The sequence below is a fragment of the Camellia sinensis genome, chromosome 8, assembly GCF_055761805.1.
Source record: "Camellia sinensis isolate YWXY chromosome 8, ASM5576180v1, whole genome shotgun sequence".
Lineage (NCBI taxonomy): Eukaryota > Viridiplantae > Streptophyta > Magnoliopsida > Ericales > Theaceae > Camellia > Camellia sinensis.
Genome location: NC_138968.1, coordinates 48221432 through 48231398, shown reverse-complemented (window position 1 = coordinate 48231398; position 9967 = coordinate 48221432). Strand labels below are relative to the sequence as shown.

General features: G+C 41.3%; 1 protein-coding gene across 1 annotated transcript; it reads right to left on the bottom strand.

The window, feature by feature from the left end:
- Positions 1-80: 80 nt before the first annotated feature.
- LOC114293661 (arogenate dehydrogenase 1, chloroplastic) lies at positions 81-3368 on the bottom strand. Its single transcript, XM_028237773.2, has 7 exons — positions 3058-3368; positions 2249-2417; positions 1988-2143; positions 943-1025; positions 785-854; positions 529-603; positions 81-420 (listed from the first exon to the last, which is right to left on the bottom strand). The coding sequence occupies exons 1-7, from the start codon at positions 3237-3239 to the stop codon at positions 328-330; spliced, it is 828 nt and encodes a 275-aa protein (XP_028093574.2). The 5' UTR covers positions 3240-3368; the 3' UTR covers positions 81-327.
- Between the last annotated feature and the right edge of the window lie 6599 nt (positions 3369-9967).

Below are 9967 nucleotides of genomic sequence, written 5' to 3'. Positions count from 1 at the left end.
TACTTCATTATGTGAAAACTTGATTCAATCAATTACCATATTTATACACTAATTTCTATTATTGACTTCAGGACATTAAATTGTTTGAAAAAGTGTGAACATCTTAACATTTAAGAGATTGTATTTCTAGGTCCCAACAAATATGATAGACGGACGAATCAAATAAATGAAGTTTGTCATCCTTGATCTCAGAGGTTTCGTTGTCCTTATAATGTAAAAGTAATTATGAGAATAATAATAGAAAGTACATATTAAAAAGAGTACATATATTAAAAAGACATGAGTTGAATTATCGTCATAACAATTTGCTTGCTCAGTGTTTCCTCGTTAGTGTTTAGAGACACTCGGATCCAGCTCCTCGTTCATCCTATCCAACAGATTCTGTTTAACCTTCTCAAGAGCCACTTCTAGGTTCTTCAGCTGCGCCATGATTTATAATTTCAACCTTAGTCTCTTCAACAAAGTATCTATACACCATTATTTTCATAATTTAAATCAATTGTTAGAACATAAGAATCAGCTCCATACCTCTTCTTGGGCATACTTATTATGGATGAATAGCCCGCTGAACAGATCGTAACTGTTATTCATTGTGGTTTCTTTCTGCCAATAATCCCATGTTAGTGTTCTTCATCATAATATGTAGTTTGGACTTTGTTAGGTTGCCTAGAAGATATAGGAAAAGGAAAAGGAAAATAGAATCTTTTCCTTCATTCTTGGAGCAAGAAGATGAAGCTGAATAAAGGAAAACAAAGAGGAAAGATATGAAGCATTGAACTTTTACCAATTGAACAAGTGTCTGAAAGTTCTTGGTGTCGATAGGCGTAGACTTGACCTTCATTTCCGATAAGACCCTGCCAAACAATGAAATTTGAAGTCCCAAGACTGACTTTTTCTGTAGTTTGTTCATAGGTGAGTAGGTGGGGGGAAACATTGTAATACCTGGCAATTGTGTGAGTGAGAAATTGACTTCTAGCAGCCAGTTTGTCATGTTCTTCACAAGACATTTCCAGCATTTTGCAACCCTGGATCAACCACTTGATATATGAGCAAGGTAAACATGTATTTTGAATTAGGCATCATGACTCTTGCCTTTCTTTTTAAGTTTCTCGGACAAAGTTTGTAAAAACTATAGGTGGAAGGAGATCAGATGGAGGGGTTGAATTGGGTAAATTTATTGAATGTTTTCACTTGGTCTTAAAGACAACTTCTTTTGATGGAAACTGATGAGGTATATGTTAAGTTCATCGGAAGAATATGGAAGCTCGGTTCTAGTCCAACCTTGACATTTTGGCATACCGGTAGGTAATAGATGGTAACAGGATAGAACAAAAGAATATGTTGATGAGATCAATTCTTGACACAGTTTAAATGAACTTTACATTTTTGGCAGTCGTTTTGGCAACTCTAGGTTGGTTTTGGGATATGAATGTGAAAGGTTGTTTACTGATTAAATGGAAGGTTGCATAGCTTTCTTAGATTTTGGTCCTGACATGCTTACGGTTGTGTTTATTTTCAAATGTCTTGCTCTTAGATAACTTTTTTTAACGAGTTACTTGCATTTATTTCCACAAGGGTTAACTACACCAAGACCCCTTTACTATTAGTAAATATCACTTTGCTTCCCTCATGTATTAATTCCTGCTGTGATACAACCCTTGCAAATACATCCATTTTGGAGGTGATCTGGAGGGGTGAAAGTGTTCAGGGGATCAAAATGTATGTGTTCATAGGTGGGGGGTAAAGTGATATTTATTAATAGTTGATGGAGTTGGTATACTTAACCCTTTCCACAACTCTCACTTTCACAACATAGGGTCTACCATGTGAGATTTAGCAATCTCCAATAAGGTAGATTTAGCAAACCTACACAACATGCTGCCTATTGTATGATCAGAGTTAAGAGAGATCCGTCTAGTGGTGAGTGGGAACAGGAAACAAGGGGAGTTTTTGCGAGTTATAATCCCAGTTTCTGTCTAATACATACCTTCCTTGCAAAAATTTGAAGGAAACTGGAGCACACAGCTTCATCCCTTATTCGGACCCTGTCGTACATAAAATTTAGGCCTTCCCAGCTATCTCGCCCGCTTTGTGGTCCAAACATCGGGTGAGTGCAAAGCAGGTCCAACTCTGGGGGTAGTACCTTCCAAGTGCACATTATGATACATACATAAACATTCTTAGTAGGAGACACAAATCAAACTTAGGTTCTGTACTGTAGTTAAAAAGGGGGTGTGATAGTGTGTACTTGCAATAGAACTTCTTTTGGGTGTTCCTTGACAGAGAGTACATCCACAAAGAGCGTTGGCCGTTTCAGGCGGTGCAAGGGAATTGAGTTTACGACATTGGATAGGGACAGGATTGATGTACATAGCAATATCACATCGTTTTCTGCCTCAAGAAATCTATCCATGTCCCTAGGAGTTGCAAAACATGTAATCTGTAAGATGAATTAAAAATGAAGAGACTCTGCAGACTAATCACCGACAGTGGATTGAACTTAAGGATTATTTATATGAAAATCCCTTAAACTATTGAAAACTATTATTGTTTTGATTTCTCAAACTATAAAAGCATATAAATAGATTCTCTAAACTATTGAAAAGTATCATTTTGCTTTCTAAAATAGACCCTCTAAACTATTGTGATGTTTTACTTTAATACCTTCAGTTAGGGGTCTAATTTGTTTGTTTGTTTTTTTATTATTTTAATTTAGGGGTCACGTCATATCTTACGAATACTAAGTTTTTAGTAGAAAAAGTTAAAATCGTTCCCAGTGCTTTGGAAAGATTGTAAAGTTACAGGACCAAGCTATCCACCCTTCAAAGCTCTGTTGACTGGTCTTATCAGCAGTTATTCTTTGTCATAAAACAAAAATATAAGATAAATTACACTTTTTTAGCAAGGTAGTTTAATTCAAATTTTACTTTAAATCATTATTAGTTTTAACTTGAATTATATTAGTCTTAAATTAAAGGGGTGAATTGTAATTTACATGGGTGTTGACTCTTACAAAAACATGGAACACACACACAATATATATATATATATATATACCTGTAGAAGGAGATACCCAAATCGTGACAGAGCTGTGAATGGTCGGAGCGAGAAGTAGCTGTAATGGAGTGGCCTTGTTTGATCATGGTTTTGGAGAGGAACTGTCCAAAGGTGCCGAAGCCTATTATACCTATCTTCAGGGTTCTCCATGATGAGGACGAAGAAGACGATGTAGTAGACATTGTTAGAGAGAGAGAGAGAGAGGGTGGGCTTGATGTGAGAACAGAATTTAAATGAACATTTACTAACTGATAATTATGACAACATGTCTCTCTTGTTCGCTAGTTGTGCTTGGACCGACCTATTTCATTACGCATCCAAAAAAAATAATATATATATAGAGAGAGAGAGAGAAGGATGGGGTTTGAGTGGACAAGGGTACCTGCTGTGCTTAAAGCACAGCAGGGTGTGCCGTGCATGCAAAAACGGTAGATTTTTTTTTTTTTTTTTTTTTTTGGCGCACAGAAGTACCTGTTGTACAGCAGATACCCCTTTCCCGGTTTGGTTTGAGTAGGACAAACTTTAAGAGGGCCGTTGTGTTTTATGGAAATTATTCCGACTCTATTTTGATGATTTAGATTGTTTATATTGTTTGATTTGTTAAATATATTATCTATAAAAAAAATGAAGTCAATTAGATATTTATAGCTTCATGATAAAGTTTTAATTATTTTATAAAAAAATTATTAAAATCATGTTAATTATTTATTTTTTAAAAAATAAATATGGTCTTGTTATAAGACTACATATATGTCTAATTAACATGATTTTTTGCAGTTACACATTCATATTTTTATAATTATTTTGAATTTTTATTTTTTTAACTGAAACTCTACTTGCACTTTCGTGTTTTTATAATTATTTAAATTCTTCCTATTGAAATGCAATCCTCAAAAAATATGTCGACATGACCTTTAAAATAAAATAATATAATATAAATCAAATTTATTTCAATTGCAATTCATATCATATTAGATTTCATATATACATCATATAATTTGTTTCGAAATAACCTTTTTTTTAGTATATATATATATATATATTTTATATATTATAAGAATAAAGACCTCCAATCTGTTAATGCTAACCTGTCAGGCACTGTTTTTCTAATATGACATCCTCTGGAGTCTCAGTTACTCATTTTCTTAATTTCTAATTTTATTTATAATAAACATAACAAAAATATAAAAAATCAAATATACAATAAAATCAATAAATTTGATCTCTATCTATTCAGTTAAAATCTTTATTTTACTTCTCAATATCTAATTTTAAATTTTAAAAATCTTTGAAGTTTATCTAAACAAATCTAATTTAAAATTTTGATTTTTTTTTAAAATTTTTTATTTGAACATGATTGTTGTAAAATATCCATATATTTCAACTTAATCTTTAAAAGTTTATTTTCAAGTTGAATTTAATATTTTATCTTTTAAAATTATCAATTAATTATTCACATAAATTTTAAATATGATAAAATTTCAATATCTTTTGTCTAAACTTAATCTTTTCAATATAAAAATAAGTGTTTGCAAAAGGATTCAGGAAGAGGAGATTGAAAAGAAAAGATGATAAGCACAATCAATATTGAGTCCTTTTTTAACTCCTTTTCACGGTGCTTAAAAAATCTTGCATTAAAGTCAAGTTACAAGCATTTTTTCCCCCTTCAATTGTATTTATTTTACATTTGAAATATGTACTTAAATGAGCTTTTGCGTGCGTGGGAAATGAAGTTTATGTAAATAGATATTATTATTTTATTCTTCTTTTAAATTTTATTTTTGTTTCTTTTTCTTTTTTCTTACAACTAGCTTATCACCCGTGCTATGCGCGGGATAATTATAAATATTTATATTTGTTATTAATTTTTTTAATATATAAATTATGTTTTTAAAGATTTTTTATAAAAATAATTTAACAATCTTATCACTAACCATAATGTATATGAGAAATTAAAAAGGCTACTGCAGTAATTATGCACGGGCTGTATCTATAATTATTTGTATGAGGGGATTTTAAATACTGATCAGGGATTTTGATCAAACCAATAAATGCAGACATGTGGAAAGACATGCAGATTGAAAAAAAGTTAATAAATGTTGATCAGGGGATTTTGATTGAATCAATAAATATTAAGGTTTTTTTTTTAAATAATTTTTTTTAAAAAAGGCTACTGCAGTAACTATGCACAGGCTGTATCTATTATTATTTGTATGAGGATATTTTAAATACTGATCAGGGATTTTGATCAAATCAATAAACGCAGACATGTGGAAAAACATGTAGATTGAAAAAAGTTAATAAATGCTGATAAAGAGATTTTGATCAAATCAATAAATGCTGAGTTTTTTTTTTAAATAAAAAATTTAGAAAATTAAGGTTGGAAGATTGGAGCTCCTATAAGGCTTGGGATTTGAAAAACTCCTTTTTTCCTTAATATATACTAGCATATCACCCGTGCTATGCACGGATTGTGTTTACAATTATCAATATATGTGAATTGTGATTTTTAAATGTTTTCTTTTTCTTTTTTTTTAATGTCTTCTGAGAGGGTGAATTGTGATCTGAAGTTGGGCCGAGGTAACGGCCGAGCAAGTGGAGGGCCCAACGGTGCATGGGTCCGAAATGATCGACTGTTTGGCCAAAATGGGCTGCCAGAACTTGGGCCGGGCAGAGTGTCACCCCGGACCGGACAGAAACTGCTCGGCAAGGCAGCGCTCGGTCGGTCCAGGATGCTCGGTCCGAGGACGGCCAAAGCTGGATTGGCCGAGTGACCGGGCATCCAGGAAGGCATGGACAACCGAGGAAGTTGAGAGGCCGGTGCCCGGAAAGGCGTGGTAAGCCGAGGAGACCGTATGATCGGCAGGAAGGCCGATCAAAGTAAGTATCCGGGCTAGGCTCGGCCGGGATGCCGCTCAGCCCGGTCTTCCGCGTGTTTATCTGGTTAAACGCTTGAGGTATGAAGCATGGTATGACCGAGGAAGGGCAGCCCGGCTGCCGAGCTCCAGCTGTGCTGACAGGCAGTTGAGAGCAGGTGATGAATGGCATGGTTTATGCTGACAGATGGGATAGCAGAGCCACGTGTCAGGAGATGACAGGGAGTGGATATGGGGGTCAGTAGGTATATTAGCATGTCTGCGCCCCCCATACGACAGACGAACATATCTGTAAGAAAATCCTTACACTCAAACACTCTCTCCCTTCTCTCTATTCCCTCTAAGGTGTGTGCTAACTTGATCGTCGGAGGGTTTTTCCGGCCACACACCCCCGGGTAGCTCACCCATACCTGTGCGCAGGTGATCGGATATTGACGGAACTCGGAAGAAAGGAATACGGGCACGCCGGAATATTTGCTCCCCGTACAATTGGCGCCGTCTGTGGGAAGCTTGACAGACAAAACCTTGTCTTCCAGGTTCATCTGATCGCCGTCCATGGCGAACAACGACGAGTTCCCGTTGTCCGCCATCGACGGAGCCACCCCGGAGTATACCCGAAGGAGAGAGGGACCTCCTGCCGTCCACCCAATGGCTGACTTGGGGACGCTCGCTAGAGGACAGTCAGGAGACGCGCGGGATAAGCGCGGAAGGAGTCATGGGCATTCACGGAGTCCAGACGGTCACCGGCGGAGAGACTCACACGCCAGGCGACTGGAAAGCAAGTTAAGGGACCAAGACGCTGTCATCAGGCGGATGGCGGCGGAGATGGAGGATCTTAAGCGGCATGTCAAAGGGAAGGGTGTAGCTGGAGTGGGAGACCACAGTGAGCGCACCCCATCCCGCCGGTCAGGCGATCAGAGTCAGCGACGTACTCAGTCCATTTCCATCACCAGGAGTTACCAGGTTGGTGATTCCGACATGCGCGCAGAAAAGTCTAGCGCGCAAGACAGCACCTACAAACCCTCACGTCCGGCGACGACGTCGAGGTACTCTTATTCTGCTCAGTCAGAGGACCTACGGGTAGTGTTAAGGGAGCGGGCTCGCCGACGCGAAGCTCAGAGAATACCAGCTTTCCAGCGGCTCTCCTACGGGGTTCACGGCAGCGAGGAGGTCGGAATGCCTCCACCCCGCCAAGCAGTGCCAATATTTGAAGATACAGACTTGGCAAGGCTGAGTGCCACTCCTTTTTCCCTGGAAATAGAAACAACACCGCTTCCGGCAGGCTTCCACCAGCCTAAGTTCACTCTTTACGACGGAAAAACCGATCCGTACATGCATGTGAGCCACTTCCGACAGGTTATGGCCGGACATCGACGCAATGACGGACTTATGTGCCTAATCTTCCCGTCGAGTTTAGGCGAGCTGGGCTTAAAGTGGTTCGAGAGGTTGCCGGAAGGGAGCATACAAAGGTGGCATCAGTTGGCCGAAGCGTTTGTTACGCGCTTCAAAACCAACACAAAAACACCAAAGGAAGTCGATCACTTACTAAGTGTCAAGATGGAACCGTGCGACACATTGAAGGCGTATAATTCGAGGTATTGGGAAACCTTCAACGAGATCTTAGACTGCCCGGTCAACCTTGCTATCACGCAATACAAGCGCGGTCTCCCGGTCGGACATAGACTGCGGGACTCGCTTACCATGCACCAACCGACCTCCATGGGCCAGCTCATGCAGCGCATCAATGAGCACATCCGAGTAGAGGATGATGCGTCGGCTTCCACCGTGAAGGCTACTCCGGTCGGAACAGACAAGAAGACAGCAGGCAAAGTGCACGCAGTTGGGCAAGAGTCCAGCCGCTCAAATGACCGAGCAGAGGAATCAGACCGAGGTTCAAATCGAAGAAACAGGGGTAGAGGACGTCGGAATGACCGGGATGATTACCCCCGAGATGACGTTGAAGACGCAAACAGAAGAATGAAGGCAAGGACTGGCATAACCACGGTCTTCAAGATTCCAATTTATCGCATACTTAGTGAAATCCGAGACGAGGAGTATGTCCGGTTTCCTGTTAAGTTGGGCGATGGACAAAAGGGCTACAACCCGCGGTATCGTTGTATGTTTCACCGGGAGAGGGGCCACCGGACTGAGGATTGTTTGCCTTTGCGACAACACTTGGAAGAACTGGTTGCGGCCGGGCACCTGGACCTTTACATTGATGGCGGCGTGAAACCAAATCAGGCTCCGGTCGATCCCAGGGGACAGGACGACCGGGATGCACCACCGCAGGGAGTTATTAATGTCATCCACGGCATCGTGGAACCGGAGCGTGTTTGCGAACTCCGGGGCATGAGAAGGCAGAACATATGAGGGAAGTTCTGTCAGTACAGCCTGCCATCAAAAGGGGAAAGACAGAAGAGAAAGACGTGATTAGTTTCACTTCAAGGGATTTAGAGCGTATCCAGACGCCGCACAACGATGCTCTTGTAGTAACACTACGCGTCAAAGAATTTGATGTTAGACGGATCTTGATCGATCAGGGAAGCTCGGTCGAGATCATGTATTATGATGCGTTCAAACAGCTCAAACTCCGTGAGACAGATTTGGCTCCGGCCACTTCGCCACTGGTTGGATTTAACTCGCAGCCGGAGTGGCCATTGGGAAAGATTATCCTGCCGGTCAAAGCGGGATCCGTGGTCAAGTAAGTGGAGTTTTGGGTCCTACAAGTGCCTTCAACGTACAACCTTATCCTTGGAAGAGGATGGCTTCACGCCATGCAAGCCGTGGCATCGACCTACCACCAGGTGATGAGATTCCTCTCGGCTATGGGGGCAATTGAGGAGATTTGGGGTGATCAGGTCATGTCCAAGCAATGCTTCGTGGCGGTCAACGGGAGCCGGGCTGCCAAAGGATTCGTTCAATTGATCGAGGGACCGCAGGACCAGAGTGTCTTGGATGATGTTGGCACCAAAGCCGAAGACAAGGCTGTTGAAGAATTGGTAGAGGTGCGGACTGATGCCGAGCAGCCGGACAGATTCTTCTTGCTCGGTTCAAGTCTCTCGGCCATGGAGAGAACCGAGATGATTGAGTTTTTGATGGCGAATATCGAAGTCTTTGCATGGTCGCCCTACGACATGCCTGGCCTTGACCCAAGTTTTATCTGCCATCACCTCAATGTCTTCCCTGGAGCAAAGCCAGTCATCCAGCGAACAAGGAGATCGGCGCTGCATCACGCCGAGGTAGTAGCAGAGGAGGTAAAGAACTTGCTTGAGGCACGAGCAATACAGGAAGTGCACTACCCTCGGTGGATTTCCAACACGGTAGTGATGCCTAAGAAGAACGGAAAGTGGCGAGTTTGTGTCGACTACAAGACAGTCAACCGAGCTTGTCCAAAAGACAGCTTTCCTTTGCCGCGCATTGACCAGCTAGTGGATTTGACGGCTGGACACAATCGGTTCAGTTTCTTGGATGCGTACCGCGGCTACCATCAGATTGCCATGCATGGGCCTGACCAAGAGATCACCTCTTTCACGACTCCAAGGGGACTCTTCTGCTATCGAGTTATGCCCTTTGGTTTGAAAAACGCCGGGGCAACCTTTCAGAGGATGGTGACCAAAATGTTTGCTCCTCTGCTCGGTCGGACAATGGAGGCTTACATCGATGATATGGTGGTAAAGAGCCGACATGAGGCAAACCATTTGTCCGACTTAACCGAGATGTTCGCCATTCTGAAGAAACGCAAGCTGCGCTTGAACGCCTCGAAGTGTGCCTTTGGTGTGGGATCCGGGAAATTTTTGGGTTTCTTAGTCGCAAACCGAGGCATCGAAGCAGACCCTACTCAGATTAGAGCCGTGCAAGAGTTGAAGCAGCCCATCTCGGCTAAGGACGTGCAGCATCTGGCCGGGATGGCCGCCGCGCTTAATCGATTTATAAGCCGGTCATCAGATCACTGCCGCCCTTTCTTTCAAGCATTGAAGTCAAAGTTCTCATGGGATGACGAGTGTGACCGAGCTTTGGCCGAGCTCAAGGATTAT

Excerpts from the sequence above, each read along its gene's own strand:
- LOC114293661 (XM_028237773.2), bottom strand. The coding sequence starts at position 3,239 with ATGTCTACTACATCGTCTTCTTCGTCCTCATCATGGAGAACCCTGAAG. Across the intron at positions 2,144-2,248 it reads CAAAAGAAGTTCTATTGCAA|GTACTACCCCCAGAGTTGGA; the intron begins GTACACACTATC and ends TGCACTTGGAAG. Across the intron at positions 421-528 it reads ATAAGTATGCCCAAGAAGAG|CTGAAGAACCTAGAAGTGGC; the intron begins GTATGGAGCTGA and ends ATCATGGCGCAG.